Genomic DNA, 18,352 nt, shown 5'->3' on the forward strand with positions numbered 1-18,352 from the left:
AAACCTCAGACCTTCTGGGGGTGTCTCTCGGGAGGCTACATCTTTGAAATGTGCCCAAGTAACTCCAAAGCGCAGTCAAGGTTGAGGACCACCGTTCATCAGATGCCCTGACCTGACTTAAACTCGGTGCGTGCACTGGGTTTTGTGTGTTGTGTGACTGGTTGGAAGGGGGAAGAGCGCCACGTGTATTTCTGTTCTACGGTCCTTGGATCCTGGGAGAGGCAAGGACACGGCCCCGCAAACCTGGGGCCCCCCCAGACCCTCCAGGCCCCCAGCCCAGCTCCCTACGAGTCCCCCCACCGTCCCCAGCAGCCCCCCACCCCGCGCTCTCCAGCCCTCCTCCAACCACGCCCGCCCCCGAGGTCCCCCGCCCCTGCCAGACCTCCACGCGCCCCCGCGGCCCCCGCGGCCCCGCGCGCCTCCCGGCCCCGCGCGCCCGGCTCTAAAGTAAACACCCAGGAGCAGCGGCGGCCCGACGGTGCCGCTGCGGACTCGCCTCCTGGGAGCAGCGGGCGGGTCTAGCCATGGCCGAGGGCGTGCCGGCCTCCCCGCTGGGCGGCGCGGGCGGCCGGGGCCTGCACAGCGGCATCATCCAGTGGTGAGCGGCCCGGGGGCTGGGGGCGCCCGGCGGACGGGAGGGGAGAAGAGGGCGGCGAGGAAGCCGGGCACAGCTCCCTCCGCTGCTGCCCCTGGAACCTCCGTCCAAATGCCAGGGGCCACCGCCTGCGCCCACGGCAGATAAAAGGCTCGAAAGGACAGCCGTTCCCACGCGGGAAGGACCAGCACTTTCTAATGCTGGTGGGATGGGTCTGGACACACTCATACACACACACACACACACACACACACACACACACACGATGGGCCATGTGGTTTTCCCACTTACTGCTAGTGGGATGGGGCTAGACAGACACACACACACACACACGATGGGGCTAGACACACACACACACACTATCGGCCATTTGGGTATACACACACACTCACACACACACACACAGAGACACACACACACTATCGGCCATTTGGGTTTCCCACCTAGGGGCTCCCTGTTGGTCACACTTCCCTGAAGGAAGTAATCCAGCCTGCCCTCGAGGGTTTGGTGGTGGGTCTGGGCCTCCGTGTACATGGAGAGCACCCGGCTAGGCCAGGAGAGGAAGTGTGTTCTCAGAGTGTGCCATTCCACCTGAGAAGTTCTCTAAGGCAAAGCCATTTTTTAGCTCTAACAATGCGCTCCACATTTGCTTGTGAAGTTCACTTCTGGCTATTTAAATAGAGGAAGAAGAAACTGGAAGAAAACCACCGGCAGCCCTTGGGACTGATGAACTCAGGGGTTTGTAGCTCTTCCTAAAGAGCAAAATAATTGAAACCAGCCCTAAAACCTTCGCTTTAGAAGGTGAACAACGAGTAGACATCTGATTACTTCTCTTTTTAAGTTTTAAGGTGTGTTTCTCAAGAAAGATTTTCTGAAAAGTTTCAGAGGGTGAGATAGAAAAATGAACAGTATGTTTGTGATTGGAACCCAAAAGTCTTAATTGGTCACCCCCTTTCTCCAAAAGGAGATTCTTGATGTCTTTTCTCTGGCATTAGAAAGAAAATCAAGAGAATAAATACTTTTTAATGTTTTAAAATAATTTAACAATGTTGAGAACAATACCCATAGTACACACAGTATTTTCAGTGTTACCAGCAGGACTCTGCTTTGACACTTACTCAGACCCCTCATCGTATCAGCAACCTTCTTACAAAAAAAGGCTCTGAGGAGGCCGTTGTCAATTTTCAGGTCACCCTTTAGTCAGTTAGACTTTCTAGGACTGGAAAAAGTCTAGAGACTCTAAAGAATGATTTGAGATTCAAAAAAATACCTGGACCTTCTCCTCAGGTCATTTGTAAACTGGTGGGATGCAGGCTGCCCACAAAGCTGGTGCCCTAAAAGCAGGATGGTGTTCAAGTCCTGTGCCACCAGTTCTGCCCCCGCAGGCCTGGGATCCTGGGGTGGGGTTGTGCTTTTCAAGCTTGGGAGGGCAGGAGGTGAGGAGGGGCAGAGTTTCCCCAGGAGGACTGCTCTTCAGGTATCCAGTCTATGAGGTGCTAGAGAAGACTCTTGAGAGTCCCTTGGATTGCAAGGAGATCAAACCAGTCAATCCTAAAGAAAATCAACCCTGAATGTTCATTGGAAGGACTAATGCTGAAGCTCCCATACTTTGGCCACCTGATGCAAAGTGCCGACTCATTGCAAAAGACCCTGATGCTGGGAAAGATTGAGGGCAGGAAGAGAAGGGGACGACAGAGGATGAGATAGTTGGATGGCATGAAGAAATTAGAACCCTTGCGCACTGTCAGTGGAATGTAAATTGGTGCCACCACTATGGAAAATTATAGCGATTCCTCAAAACATTGAAAAGAGAACCACCGTGTTATCCAGCAATTCCCCTTGAAAGCAAGAACTGGAACAGATATTTGTACCCCCATGTTCATAGCAGCGTTATGCACACTAGTCAGAGATGGAAGTAACCCAAGTGTCCATCAGTGGACGGATGGATAAGCAAAATGTGGTCTATACATACAATGCACTATTTTTCAGATATAGGAAGGAAGGAAATTCTGATGCAGACAGCAACATGGATGAACCTTGAAGACATTATGCTAAATGAAATAAGCCAGTCCCAAAAGGATAAACACTGTATGATTTCACTTATATGAGGTACTGAGAGGAGTCAAATTCATTGAGACTGAAAGAAGAATGGTGGTTGGCAGGGTTTGGGGGCTTCCAAAGACGTGCTAGCAGTAAATGACCGGCCTGCCAATGCAAGAACCTTGAAGAGATGAGAGTCCCCTGAAGGAGGGCACGGCCACCCACTCCAGCTTGACTGGAGAATCCCATAGATGGTGTAGCCTAGTGGGCTACAGTCTGTAGGGGTCACAAAGAGTCAGACACGACTGAACTGACTTAGTATGCACACGCACACACACAGGCAAGGGGAGGGAATGGAGAGTGTTTATGGCCGGTGCAGAGTTATTTTTGTGAGACAGCCAGGGTTCTCTGGATGGATGGTGATGTACAACAAGGCACCAATCATTTCACAGTAATGAGAAGATACTTGATGGCACTGATCTCTGCATTTTAAAATACGCTTTATATTGTGTATATATTTTATAAGAATTTTAAAAAATGAACAGTTAAAAAAACAAACAAACAGAACCCCTCAGTTTGTAAGAGAGCCAGCCTGGCGTCCCGGAGGATGTCAGAAGATGGCCTTTGCAGATGTAACCAGTTAAGAGGAGATCTCACTGGACTTGGGGGCACTGGAATGGAGCATCCACAAGCCAAGGAAGGCCAAGGGTTCCTGGCATCTGCAGCAGCAAGGAGGGAAGGATGGAGCACATGCTTCTCAAAGCCTCAGGAGGAACTGACTTGGCTGACACCTGGTTTCTGGACTTCCAGCTTCCCCAACTGTGACAGCATACATTTCTGTTGCTTAAAGCCATCTGCCCTATGGTAGTTTGTTACCTGAGGAAATCAAGACAGGGTCTAAGCTTCCCTCCATCCCCATGTGTTGACTTTTCCTCCTTCCAGGAAGCAGATGGGATTAACAACTGTGGCCTCTAGCTTGCAAGGTAAGTCAGTTTAGGTCTCAGCGTGCCTCGTCCCAGAAAATAAGCTGTAGGTCATCGGTAAGAAAGGAGATGCATTGTTGGTAAAGTGTTAGTGGCTGTCATGCCCGACTCTTTGCGACCCCACGGACTGCAACCCACCAGGCTCCTCTGTCCATGGGATTTTCCAGGCAAGGATACTGAAGTGGGTTGTCATTTCCTTCTCCAGGATATCTTCCCAACCCAGGGATCGAACCTGGGTCTCCTACAGTGCAGGCAGATTCTTTACTGACTAAGCTACGAAGGAAGCCCATATTGTTGGTAAATTCCCTCCTAAAAAATGCTTCTGTGTTTAAAAACTGTGCTGGCTTCGCCAAGGAGGGAAAGTCGGTGGGATGAATTGGGAGATTGGAATTGACCCATATACAGTACTGATGCTGTGTATAAAATCGATACCTAATGAGAAGCTACTGCACAGCAGAGAGAACTCTATTCAGTGGTCTGTGGTGACCTAAATGGGAAAGAAGTCCAAGAAAGAGGGATATATGTATATGTATAGCTAGTTCTTTACCGTCTGAGCCATCTAGTTTTGATCCCTAGGTCAGGAAGATCCCCTGGAGAAGGAATTGGCTAACCCACTCCAGTATTCTTGTCTGGAAAACCTCAGGGACAGAAGAGCCTGGTGGACCACAGTCCATGGGTTGCAACTAACACTTTATGGCTAGTTCACTTTGCCGTACAGCAGAAACTTATGTAACTGTAAATCAACTACACTCCAATACAAATTAATTTTTAAAAATGAATCAAAATATAATGGCCGTCCTAAGTCCCTTGGGTTTAACAGTTATGTAAGCAACTGTTTCAGAGAAACAGGGGAGAGGAGGGTTGTGTACACATGTCCCAGGTCACAGGCACATGGGCACTGGGAAGCCACATGGGCTGTAGCTGTTACCCCCAGGGGTGTTGACTCTACGGAGGCAGGGGGAGTGGCCTTGTTTTGTGTCCTGGTGAGTAATCAATCCTCTGTGTCATAGTTATGGAGATCTTGGCTGCCACCTTTGTAAAGTTACGTGAAGCAGTATCTGCTGAACCCAATAATTTGGGCTTCTTGTTAATATGCCTGCACACCAAAACGATATGAAAGCAACAATACTGCAGCATGTTGGAAGTCTAAAGTCACAATCGACATATTGATACTTAACTCTGGGCTAAGCACACAAGGGTACATTGCAGATACTAACAGACAAGCCATGGCATTCATTCAATAAACTCAGGATGTTTCACTGAGTTAGATCCACCCTTGTCTCTGACCCTTATCAAAGCGTCTTGCTCTAGAAACATTGGTGCCAGCCTCCTCTTCCTGCTCTTCCTCCCCACCCCACCCCCAGGTTGGTTGACAATTTCTGCATTTGCGAAGGATACAGTGTGCCTCGCTGCCTCATGTATGAGATTTACGTGGAGACCTATGGGCAGAATGCTCAGAACCAAGTCAACCCAGCCATGTTTGGGAAGGTATGTTGTGAAGATAAAAATATAGTGTCCACTGAGTAAAACAGTATGCACGTTATTAATAATCAATGAGGAAATGCTGGGATTTATTTGGGTCTAAGTGGATATAACCGGCTTCACCCTGGAAACCAGCCAGATGGTTAGCCTACTTCCTGACACTTCCCAAAGCCATCCCATCCTTTTTCCACACTTCATAGTGAGGGGCCAGGAAGGGGAAGGGGTGGGGTTACTTTCACCAGAGAGAATGCAGCTCTGGCAGCCCCAGGGAGCCCCAGCACTCAGCCAGGCTTGCCGGGCCATTGTTCCCTTCAGAGACAAGCCGCAGCTCAGGACCCCACAAGCTCTAAGAGCTGCCTTGTGAGGTCAGACCGCTGATCCGTCCCACAATTTGCTCATATCTAGAGAACTCTTGGGCTCTCAAAGGTTTCCTCTGGAGGTTAAGGGCTCTGTCAGGGGCTTTGTTTCGACCACGCAATACGCAGCAAACACTAGTACAAGGATGGCCCATCTGAGACCCTCTGCATCCAACAAATATTCATTGAGCAACTTCTACTGTCAGTCCTGTTTTAGATGCCAAGAGTACAGCAGTTAACAGAGAACAGAGATTCCTGCCTCCACTGCGCTTATTATTTTTTTATTTAAACTTACTCTGCGTATTTATTTTGTCTGCACGTGGGCTTTCTGTAGTTGCATGCAGCAAGCCAGGGTTTCTCTCTGCTTGTGATGCTCGGGTTTCTCAGTGCAGTAGCTTCTCTGGTTGCAGAGCACAGTCTCTAGAGCGCAGGCTGACTAGTTGTGGCACATGGGTTTAGTTGGTCTGTGGCATGTGGAATCTTCCCGGACGGACCAAGGGTCAAACCCATGTCCCCTACCTTGGCAGGCAGATTCTTAACTACTAGACCACTGGGGAAGTCCTGTGTTTATTATTAATATGTCACAGTTGATGGAGACAGATAAAGAATATAAAATATATAGTCTGTTAGATTGTGTAAATGCTAAGTAGACTAGAAAGAGTAAAGGATCCGTGTGTGTGTGTCTGTGTGCGTGTGTATATGGGTGTGTGTGTTAGGGGAAGGCCTGTAATTTGAGGGGAGGCAAGAAGTAACATTTGAGTCCAGACTTCCAGAAGATGAAACAGTGAGTATGGGGCTATATGCGCAAACAGCAGAGCAGGCAGAGCCAATGTCAAAGACGCAAGGCAGAGGGGGCTGACACCGCAAGGAGGCTGCAGTGGTTGGAGGGCAGAGACCAGGGAGAGAGGATCAGAGGCTCAACTCTGGGAGGCGGGAGAAGCCCAGGTGTGTAGGGGTCAAATCCTGGGTGCATTTGGAAGACAGCCAATATGATTTGTTGATGGAAAGAATTCTTAGAATCACAGAGTTTAATTGTTATTAAAGTAACAATAATAGCTTTCATATTGCATCATATTTACCTTCAGTCTGGTTTTCAAGAACAGACAGAATCCACTCAAAATAAGTTAAAAGGATGATTTTGATTGTTAACATTTTTTAAATTTTATTTTGGCTGCACTGGGTCCTAATGGTGGCACGTGGGCTCCTCTAATTGCAGCACTTGGGATTCATTGCCCTATGGCGTGTGGGATCTTAGTTCCTGAGCAGGGATTGAACCTTCATCCCCTGAACTGGAAGGTGGATTCTTAACCACTGGACCACCAAAGGTCTCGAAAGGAGAATTTTTTTAGAGGGATATCTCATTTAATCCAATTACAAGAAGTTTGACCAGACCTCACAGAATTTAATCTAGTGCTGCCCAATAGAAATGTAACAGGAGCCAGATATATAATTTTTTAAATATTCTGCTGCTGCTGCTGGTTCTAAGTCGCTTCAAGATCCTCCTTTAAAAAATTTTAAGGTGAAATTGATTTTATAGATTATAAATTTCATCCCAAATATTCAAAATACTATCATTTCAAGATGGAATTGGTATTTAAAACTCACTGAGTTGTTTTGTTCATTCTTCATGCTAGATCTCAAAAATCAGCTGCATTATTTTACACGTTGTTCAGTCACCTAGTCATGTCCGACTCTTCTCAGCCCCACGGACTGCAGCACACCAGGCCTCCCTGTGCCTCACCATCTTCCGTAATTTGCCCAAGTTCATGTCCATTGCATCAGTGATGCCATCCAGCCATCTCATCCTCTGACACCCTCTTCTCCTTCTGCCCTCAGTCTTTCCCAGCATCAGGGACTTTTCCAGTGAGTCGTCTGTTCGCATCAGATGACCAAAATACTGGAGCCTCAGCTTCAGTATCAGTCCTTCAAGTGAGTATTCAGAGTTGATCTCCCTGAAGATTGACTGGTTTGATCTCCTTGCTCTCCAGGGTACTTCCAGGAGTCTTCTCTAGCACCACAGTCCAAAGGCATTAATTCTTCGGTGCTCTGCCTTCGTTAACAGTCCAGCTCTCACAACCATACATGACTACAGGGAAGACCATAGCCTTAACTGTATGGACCCTTTACGTGTACAGCCCATCAATCAGACCAGCCCATTTCAAGTGCTCAGTGGCCACTTGTGGCTGGTGGGTTCCCTCTCAGACAACCTAGACTAGATTCTAAGTCACCAGGCATCTCCTGTCTCCCTCTGGTGTGTCTGTTAACCACTATGATGCTGCTGCTTCTGCCAGGCCTGCTCCAGGCCCCATCCCAGAAGCCAGCTTCCTCCCCCAGTGTCACAATTTCCCATGATGGCTGCTCTTGTATGGTGCTTGCTTCCCAAGATGCTTTACTTGACCTTCTGCCCCAGGGCCTGACTGTAACCATCTGCAGGCAAGAGAGGTTTGCAGGAAGGATAGGTGGGTGGGAGGAAACAGTTGGCATCTTTAATGCTTGGTCTTGTGACAGCCATCAGCCAAGGCAGGTAGCATCAGAAGTCAAGGAACAAACCACGAGTGACTAAGGTCAAGGTTCCCACAGCCTGTTTGTTACAACGCTTGGTTAGTTGACTTCATTATGGACTTCATTCAGTTGACTTCATTCAGACCTCTTTCCACCTGTTATTCCCTCAAAAGTCTCCTGTGCTCCCAAAAGACCCTGGAGGTCCCTGGTCCAACTCCATATCCATGACAAGCCCTTAAAAGTCACCTCCAGCTGGGAGCTTTGTATGAGAACAGAATGCCCTCCAGGGGCAGAGACAGGCCTGGGACTCAGAGCTGTGAGGGGGCAGCGTGTTTCTATGTGTCCGTTACAAGGAAGTGACTCTTCCCCTGGGCAAACAGTCCTCCCCCAGGATCCGTGCTTGGCAAGCAGGGCACAGGCGGATGGAAAGCCACCTGGCTCCTTGCAGGCCTTGGGGCAGCTCACAGCCTGCAGGATCAGACCCCCACAGGAGCCCCCTAGCTGGTGCTGAAACGACCTGGGGATAAGAAGGCTGTTCACGGGCCACAGAGGTGTCAGTCCAGCCTCCCTCCGGTTTCCAGTCTTTCTTCCTTTCCTGTCTGCTGCCTTTCTCCGTGTTCCTCAGTGGACAGAGTGGAACTGGTTCCTGACATGCCCTCACCTTCCATCCACTCACGGCCTGATTCTCTCGGGTTCTTTTGTTCTTTTAAACAATATGATAAGCATCTGTGAATCCACCACCCTATAGGAACCATGTGGCCAGAAACCCCTCTCCCTGCCTTCCCCAGCTCCTGGGAACCATCAGCCCCTTCATCATTATCTTGCCTTACAATTTTTTAAAAAACATTTTTGGCTGCAACGTGTGGGAGCTTAGTTCCCCAACCAGGGATGGAACCCGTGCCCCTGCTTTGGCAGCATGGAGTCTTTACCACCAGACCACCAGGGAAGTCCCTTTCTTGCCTTTTTAAATAGAATCTTAGTACATTTATATCATTTCTTTGTTTCTTAAACTTCTGATCCCCTTAACCCATTTTGCCCGTGCCCTATGCCTCCTGTGACCTCTGGCAGCAACCAGTCTGTTCTCTGTGATCAGTGAGTTTGTTTGTTTTTAGTTTTGCTTTTGTTCTGTCAGTGTTTTTTAGATTCCGCATATAAGCAAGATCATACCATCTTTGGCTTTCTCTGTCTGACTTATTTTGTAGATTGCATTTCTTTCAAAAAGCCCAGTTTTAATTTTTGTGGCTTGACTTTTTTAGAAGGAGGATCATGTTATGTGTCATCTTTGGGGACTTGTTCCACTTACTCGTACATCAAGACTCCTCTACATTCACTTGACGGCTGCGTAATAGTTCAGTTGACTCGTTCGCTCCCCTATTGATGAGCATTTGGGTTGTTTCCCGATTTTGCTGTTATGAATATTCACGTGTGTCTCCTACTGCGCACATGGAGCTATTCTCTTGGGTGTGTGTCTGGGGGTGAATCTGTAAGCTGATGGGTTATTTGACATCATTTTTTGAAATGATGGCTCCCACTGGGCTCCCGTGGGCAACTCTGTGAATCCCAGTGATGTTTCCAAAGCACTGATACTCATTTCTCCACTGAATATTCTTGGCTCCCAACTTTTAACTTCCCTGCCCATTTGTTTCCTTATGACTTCAATTTGTTGGTGTTTCTCTTCAAAGTTAGGTTCCCGAAGGGTACAACTCAGTGTCCCAGAGGGGCTCTGGATGGAGCTTTTATTTTTATTTTTTTTTACTTTTTGGGCACTAACCCTTTTATCCTTCCCTGCCATTATGCTGGTTTCATTTAAAGCTTGTAGTCAGCAAAAGTAGCCTTCACTATTGTTTTCATACACGCGAATCAGAAGCAAGGTGGCCCAGCGATGAAGAACCCCCTGCCAATGCAGGAGACACAGGAGGTGCAGCTTCAGCCCCGGGGTCGGGAAGATCCCCTGGAGCGGGAAACAGCACCCCACTCCAGTATTCTTGCCTGGGAAATCCCATGGACAGAGGAGCCTGGTGGGCTACAGTCCTGGGGGTCGCAAAAAGTCAGACAACACTGAGAGACTGGGCACAGGCCTCCCAAAACTGCTTTGTAAACTGTAAAACACTCCAGATAAATAGAATATTTTGTCCTTGTTATCAGACTGTTGTCAACGCAGATGGGTGTTGGAACTTGAGTGGCTGTTTCCTTATTCCAAGTTGTAGCTTCTTAGTTCTGACCTGCTGAATCTTCTAGAGTCACAGTCATCCAGCCGTGTCAGCTGCTGAAGCTTACACGTATCCCTCCCTCTATAAATCAAAAGTGATGTGGGCACGAATGAGGTGTTAGGCTCTGGAGCTCCCTGAATGTCTCTGCGTGAGGTTTTCCAACCCACCAGCTGTCTTATCACTCAGCGCACATTTTGCCCTTTCATCACTCAGCATATTGGGACACTTCCTCTAAGGCTTTTGAGTCTGGGCATCTTGGCACTACAGCACTTTCCTTATCTGGCAGCCTTATCAGATGGGAGTGGGGTGACTTGAGCTTGACATATTTGGGCTCTGGATCATCCCTGCCTCCTTTTTTAAGAAACCTAAGGCTCCTGTTCAAAACTTCTCTTTGATTTTCTTCTCAGTCGTTTCTCCTCCAGGGTGGTCCCACTGCAGTGTTCTGAAGAAAGTGTTAAATAGAGCCTCCAGTATGCAATCGAGGGCATTTGTCCAGCGTTTCTGATCTTCCAACTTCCCTTCAAATCCATCCCCCAAGACACTGGGGTCCTGGCTTTCAGTTCCTGTTGGGAATTTGCCCAAAGAATGAGCCAGTTCAGTGGTGCTGGTCTTGGAAAGGGACTCTGAGTCGCTGAATCTGTGACTCAAAGAAGGGAGAGGAAGAGGAAAAGGATGTGATCCCAAAGCTTGTTTACAAGAGAAACAACAAAATACCCACTTCTCACTTCCTGCCTCCTCCCCTGGGAATGGAGTTGATTCCAGGTTCCACACAAGTTCCTGTGCAGATGTTGGGGTGTTTCTTGCTCTGCTCCACAGTCCCGGGTACATGATGGGTCATCTCACTCCCAGTGCAAGTAACAGGCTTACAAGGATGAGGAAACTTCCCAAACGCTGACTTCCTTTTTTTTAAAGTAACATTTCCTGATGCTTTTCTGATTATGAAATAATACATTCCCTTAATAGAAAATGTGGAGATTCGAGAAACATGTAAAAAGAAGGCAAATGTTGGTCATGGCCTCATTGTCCAGAGATGCAGCCTGACCTCCTTAGAAATCCTTGGGTGATACAAAGCCCCACTGTCATTCTCATTTACCAAAGGGTACCTATCTAACAAGGTCCAGCCACACTCTGAGCTGAGGTTAAAGTGGAATGGTTCCCCAATCCTCCAGCAAGGTTTCTCATGAGCAGATTACTAGGAATGGGGACTTCTTTTCCTTCCCTCCCCTCTCCCACCATCTCTCTGTGTTTTGGGAGAAGTAAAAGTGGACGGAAAATTTCTACCACACATCTTCACATTTGGGGGCTAGGCAGACCCTTCTCTCCTGGTCCCCCCAGTGGCTTCTGCAGGGCAACCCTTGAAAATGTTCTAGAATGCATCCCTGGCTTTAGTGAATGACTTGTTCCAAAGCCTGACTGCCCATCCTGAGGCCTTGCTAGGCAGAATCTGGGCCCTCTCACCTGTCAGCTCTTTTTTTTAATGATTTTTTTTAATATGGACCATTTTTTAAAAAGTTTTTTATTGAACTTGTTACAATAATGCTTCTGTTTGATGTTTCGGTTTTTTGGCAATGAAGCATGTGGGATCTTAGTTTCCTGACCAGGAATCAAACCCACATCCACTGCATTGGAAGGCAAACTCATAACCACAGGACTGCTGAGGATGTCCCCTGCCTCTCAGCTCTTTATCACCTGTGGCCAGCATCTGCCTGTGGAAACTTCTCAGCCATTCTTGTCTTGAACAGGCTGCGGGTGTGTTGGAGCCGGGGCAGCAACCACACTCCTCGGTGTGCCCCTAAGGCCACTGGCCATCTGTCTCTCATTGACTGGGAGTCCTGTGCCCAAGCCAGACATTGAACGCAGGGGCCTCAACATCAGTCCTTGACTCTAATTCTTGAATCTTCTTCCCCAGGGTCTGAGGTGATTGGACCACCCCATCCTACCCACTCTTCACAGGTCAAGGGGTGATCTGAGGGAGCTCTGAGGGAGCTGTGAACAAGATAAGGTCTGCAGGAGCGCTGAGCAAGCAAGGCTCTGAGGGAGGGAGGGCTGGCTGAGGGAGCCAGGCTTTTGGGGAGCTCTGAGTGAGAGGGTCTGAGGGTCTGAGGGAGCTCTGGTCCAGACTCTGAGGGAGTGCTGAGAAAGCGAGGCTTTGAGGGGGCTCTGATCCAGAGAGGCTGGGAGGGAACCGTGAGCAAGACAGGGTGTGAGGGGCCCAGTGTGGGAGAGAGGCTCTGAGGGAACAAGTCTGGGGGAGCACTGAGCGAGGGAGCCTCTGAGGGCGCTCCCTCCTATCACTTACGTGTCGTGTCCCTTTCGGCTCTCCTTCCCTGATTTGGCCTCATGACTTTGACGTTAATTGTGCCAGACCTAAAGAAGTTGTGCTCCAATTAAAATACATGTGAAGGAAATACGGAAAAAAATAACGTTCCAGACCTGCCCTCCTCTTCCTTTCTGGGCCTCCACACCTGGTCCGGCAGGGCGGGGGGCCTTCCTGTAGGAAGAGGTAGGATCTGAGGCAGGCAGCAGAAATGTTTCATGACATGCAGTCCTCCCACTTGGAAGCTGAGAATAGAAGAGAGAGACCCAGAGATTCAGAGAATATGGAAGAAATCATTACATGGCCGCCTGGAACATCCTGCCTTCCTGCTCTGGGGTTTTGTGATTTTACCAGGATACAGGATTTCCCTTTTCAACACTTGTGCACTTGGATACTGGGTTTGTCATGGACCTTGAGACAGAATAGACTTCTGGGTTTTAAAAGATATAATTGGCCATAGATATCGTATTAGTGCTAACAGAATGTCCATCAGAAAGATAGTGGGTAGGGAGGGAGGTGGGAGGGAAGCTCAAGAGGGAGGAGACGTGTGTATACCTATGGCTGATTCATGTTGATGTTTGACAGAAACCAACACGATACTGTAAAGCAACCGTCCTTCAATTAAAAATAAATAAATTTTTTAAAAATGATAGTGGGGTTGGGGACTTCCCTGGTGGTCCAGTGGTTAGGACTCTGCCCTCCCAATGCAGGTTTGATCCCTGGTTGGAAAACTAAGATTCCACAAGCCACTTGGCATGGTCAAAAATAAATAAATAAATGATGGGGAGATGAAACATTGAGCCAGAAGTAGCTCTCATTTAATATTTTGTAACATTTGCTAGCAAAAATCTTTCAAATGAAAAGTAAATGAATAAATTTTAAAATGAAAATGCCAATCACATTGGAAAAAGGAAACTAGCATGATGGACTGCTTTGCAGTGTTAGTAATTCCCTGTTTTTAGAGGGTTTTTAATGACAAGGGAAAATGTTTACAGTACAAGGTAGGGGCAAGAAAGTGGGAAGCAGAGCTGCTGACGCTCGAATTGTGACGATGCCGTATTTCCAGTGTAGACTTGCAGAATCCACTCGCACAGCGAGGCTTTGGAAAAATATCAGGAATGAACTGCCTTGGATTTACATAGTGGTTTCCTTGAAGTGGTGTGTTTCCTTCTTTATACTTGTCTGATTACTCCAAATTTCATTTATTTATACTTTCTTGATGATTAGAAAAGCGGGAATACAGTTTAAACATGGCAAGAGATGAAGCTGAAAGTTCTGTTTCTAAATTTTAAAATTGCAACTTTAAATCTAACTTATTCTTTTAGCTCGTGCGCTTGGTTTTCCCTGATCTTGGCACCCGGAGGCTGGGAACAAGAGGCAGTGCCAGGTAGGTTGATCATTTAGGTTTTATTCTAAATGTTAAAAACATACATTTTGAAAAATCACAAAATGGATGACCAAAAAGTGCAAAACTAAACAAACTATAAACATCAAGTCTTCCCAAAGAATTCCCATAATTAAATGGAATTCCCAGTGCCTGATACAATTCAGGTGATGCCAGAACCGAATTTGAGTTTCTGTCTTCTCAAGAGATTGTGTTAAAGTACAAAAGTCACAGTGTATTTTTCTGTTTCAACACTTTCAGTGTTTAGACATGTAAATGTCTAATAGTTAAGTAATGATGGCCCTAGAACAATAAAACTATTTTAATTACTCTTTGAACTAAAATTGCTAAGTGTTCCATCTAATTCACGTATTTGAATTATATTCAAGAGACCAAGGTACCCAGGCGATATTTTTAAGACAAAAGGAAATTCCAGCATTATCGGGTGCATCCTGTTATAATTATCACTCAGTTATCATTGTTACTTGTTGTTTGTTTTAAATAAAAAAAAATCAGGAGAAATCGGTGAGAGCAAGAAATCACTAAGAAGGGCCAGAAGCCAAGTTAGGGATGGACTTGCCACCCGTGAAGGAGTTGAAGGCATGGGAAGTGTTTGCCAAGTTAAGCACTGGGCAATAGTTAATTTGAAAAAAAAAATTGTTGGTCTTCTATGAGCCCATACAAGCTGCTGCCTTTCCTGGGCTTAGCAGAGGAGGAACCAGACTTCCTTTTGGGGGTTTGAGAACCTGAGTCCGTTCAACAGAGGGAGCACTGGCGTTGGTCTGCATTTCTTTGAGAAGGTCGATGGCAGAGACGACAGGAGGCTTTCCCTGTGGCATCTCTCAGATTCAAGTGTCATAAGTCGGGAAAACAGGGGAGGACATTTGCGAGCTTGTTGCAAAGCCGATGCGTGTGAGATAGTATGAAATGGTCCACCTACCAGAGCCTGGTCAGGCTGAGTGACTGATTGCTGCTGCTACTGCTGCTAAGTCGCTTCAGTCGTGTCCGACTCTTCACGACCCCATGGACTGCAGCCCACCAGGCTCCATCGCCCATGGGATTTTCCAGGCAAGAGTACTGGAGTGGGTGCCATCGCCTTCTCCAGAGTGACTGATTAGCTTTTGCTGATAAATGGGGCCAATGATGAAACCCAGAGAACAGCTCTAAGTCTTCCTTGACTAGTCTGTCCTATCTCTTCTCTAAAGCCCACTTAGTGGTTTGACACCATCTTTAAGACTGTGTTTATTTTTCAGGTATCACTACGATGGAATCTGTATCAAGAGAAGTTCTTTCTTCTATGCCCAGTATTGCTACCTTCTGGGTGAAAAAAGGTGCCCCAGGTTAGTACCTGTCACTTGGGTATTTTGGTCTTTGTCACAGCCTGATTCACATTAGGCCCATTTGTACTTGCGTTGACTCGAACTGGCTCTTTGGCTGTTGTGTCATTCATCCTTCTTAAGGATGGAAACATGCACATCACATCGGCATGCCTCTGACATGGACAGCGTCAATCTCCGGCAACATCATCTGCCGGAGAAACGTGTACCACGTTCATCTCCTCAGTTCCAGTTCACTGTCATCATCATCAACGGCCAGGGCCACTTTGTGCTGTCTTTGTTCTTCTCCTCTGTCAAATTTGATAGAATTGGCCACGTCCTTCTTGAAGTTTCCTTTAGCCCTCAGGACTCTGCGTCATCCAGGCCCTTCCCTAGAATGAGCCCTTCTTGGTCTCCTGACCTCTCCCCTCCCCACCAGGGCAGGCATCTCCCGGAGACCCGACGCCTCATCATTAATGACGCTTTTCCTACACTTTGACCCCAGCACACCGCGTTCTTTTCTGTCTCACCTGCCGCTCCCTCCATGGACGAGTCCTCCTCCTGAGTCACTTCTGCTCCTCGTCTCACCCACCCCCGGGGATGTTCTGTTTGGCCACCTCCTGGCTGTTTCCATGCAGAGGACCCACTGGCCCCTCCCACTGAACACACAGAAATTTAACTTCATTCTCCCCCATCATTCTGCCTCTTGACGCCCCCATTTCCACCTGTGATCCCAGGAGGTGGAACCTATGCAGAGGGGCGCCCCCAGCCCTGCCTGACCCCCCAGGCCACAAGTCCTGTTAGTTCTCCCCTCCTGGATCTCCTGATGGCTCCTGCTGGTTACAGGCGTTTCCTGTGTGTCCTCGTCTTCTCACTTCGAGATTAGTTTCATGGTCCTCCCCATGAGGACCCAGGAGGTAAGCTCCCTCCCGGCACCTCACCACTATCTGAACACGGCCGTGAGACTAACCTGCCCCCAGTTCTTCAGTGTTTCTCTTTCTTGCTCGGAAATCTCAGGAGCTTGCTCTTACCTACTGTGCAGAGCCTACAGCCCCCTCTTCCCAGATGGGTGTCCATCCCCAGCTCCTTCTGTAGGCACTTCGCATCCACATTGCCAGTTTCTCCCGAATGCACAGCCTTGGTTTCAGCCACGCTCGCTTTGCTCTGAGGACATCAAATGTGTGTCTGTCTTGGCTCCCATCATCCCGTCCTTGTAAGACGTTCATTCCTTCTCTCTCAATCCAACCGCTTGGATGAATCCCCAGGGAATTACAGAGTGGGGAAAAAACCATCTCAAAGGGTTCCATATTGCGTAATTTCACTTATAAAACATTTTGAAATGACAGTTTTTTTTTCGTTTCTAGTTGAAGGGTAGTTGATTTACAATGTTGTGTTTTCAAGTGTAGAGCAAAATTTATTCACACACACACACATTCTCTTTCATATTCTTTTCCATTGTGGTTTATCACAGAATATAGAATACAGCTCCGTGTGCTCTACAGTGGGACCTTGTTTACCCATCCTATGTATAACAGCTTGCATCTGCTAATCCCCACTCCCAAATCCACCCTTCCCCAGCCCTGCTCGCCTTTGCCTACCTCACGTCTGTTCTCTGTGTCTGTCGTCCTGTTTGTGTCTTGTAGATTAGTTTTTTGTGTCATATTTCAGGTTCCACAAATAAGTGATACTGTGTGGTGTCTGTGAAGTGGCACCATTTCTGGAATGGAGGCCAGCTTCCTCGTTGCCAGGAGTTAGGGCCGTTGGCTGAGGAAGCTAGAGATGGTGCAGCCGTCATCACCTTGTGATGGCGCACATGAACTGTGTCTCATCCGTGGTGTTGGATGCAACCATTTCTATAGGCAAGCTACACGCCCACATGCAAAAATGAGTTTAAAACCTGGGAAATCCAAGTAAGATCAGTGAATCTGTATCAGTGTCAAAACCCAGATTGTGATATTGTACTAGAGTTTGGCGGGATGTCACCATTGGTGGAGATCAGGCAGAGGGTAAAATGGAGGTCTCTGATGATTTTATTTTTTATTGGAGTATAATTGCTTTATAATGTTGCGTTGGTTTCTGCTGTACAGTGAAATGAGTCAGCCATAGGTATTCATATATCCCCTTCCTCTTGGACCTCCCTCCTTTCCCCTCGCCTCATCTCCACCCCTCCAGGTCATCACAGAGTACAGTACGTCAGAAAAAGAAAAACAAATATCGTATATTAACGCGTATATGTGGAATCTAGAAAAATGGTGGCGATGAACCTATTTGCAGGGCAGGAGTAGAGACACAGACATACAGAACAGACATGTGGACACAGCAGGGAAATGGGAGGGTGGGGTGAATTGAAAGAGTAGGACTGACATATATATACTACCGTGTGTAAGACAGATAGCTGGTGGGGGCCTGCTGTTAGCACAGGGAGCTCAGCTCAGTACCCTGAATGATTTCTTACTCCCGCTACCTACTTTACAAATAATGAATCAAGCCTGACCCTTCAGTCCAGGAAAACATGTGATGACAGGTCCTAGGAAGTGGCCAGTCTTCCCCTGCCGACATCTTCTGCTGGCATCCATTCCCCCTTTGGCAGTTAGAGTCTGGACTGTCCCTGAATCTCGGAGCCCTCCTCACTGGCCTGTGTGTGTGTGTGTGTGTTGGGGGCCGGGGGTTGGACAGGTAGCACAGGTGTCCACACAGTGCCCTAACCAAGCACCTCCCCCTCTGTCCTTGCACACCTGGAAGTAGGCTGCCCCTCGGGCAGGTGGCTGTGTCCGCCCAGGGCACACCCTCAGGTCCCGCTGTTAGGAGCATGAGCTCGCTCGCTAGCATTCAGAACCCGGAGGGGATCCCCCAGCCAACCACAAACCAGCATCTTCCGTGTTCCCCAGAGTGACAGTTCCAGTGAGCCGGGCGCTTCTCTGAGGGTGCAGCCAACTGAGCTCTGATTTACACTTTCCTGCTAATATTTGCCTCGGGAAGGAAAGGCATCTGGATTTTTCAAGGGCATCTTGTTTTTTTTTTTTTTCCTTTTTTAAGGAAAGAAATGGAAACCGTGGATGAGAGCATCAGCATAGAGATTTGGCTGGGAGCCAGGCTGGTGGCTTTAAGGGACTCTGGGAGTTTTTTGCTTTCTCATCACTGCCACCCACCAGGCCCTGCAGAAAAAG

The 18,352-nt window shown here is 47.8% G+C and overlaps 1 protein-coding gene across 2 annotated transcripts in view; it reads left to right on the forward strand.

Moving 5' to 3' along the window:
* The first annotated feature begins 524 nt into the window (after positions 1-524).
* The window catches only part of RFX8 (regulatory factor X8), a 59,665-nt gene continuing 41,837 nt past the window's right edge, over positions 525-18,352 (forward strand). For both annotated transcript variants that reach the window (XM_088841631.1, XM_055400599.2), the window contains exons 1-4: positions 525-598; positions 4,983-5,106; positions 13,811-13,872; positions 15,123-15,209. In XM_088841631.1, coding sequence (XP_088697757.1) covers positions 525-598; positions 4,983-5,106; positions 13,811-13,872; positions 15,123-15,209 — 347 coding nt within the window. The remainder of the gene's footprint in view (positions 599-4,982; positions 5,107-13,810; positions 13,873-15,122; positions 15,210-18,352) is intronic.

The sequence above is a fragment of the Moschus berezovskii genome, chromosome 11 (assembly GCF_049115385.1).
Source record: "Moschus berezovskii isolate FMDL1 chromosome 11, NW_MosBer_1.0, whole genome shotgun sequence".
Classification (NCBI taxonomy): domain Eukaryota; kingdom Metazoa; phylum Chordata; class Mammalia; order Artiodactyla; family Moschidae; genus Moschus; species Moschus berezovskii.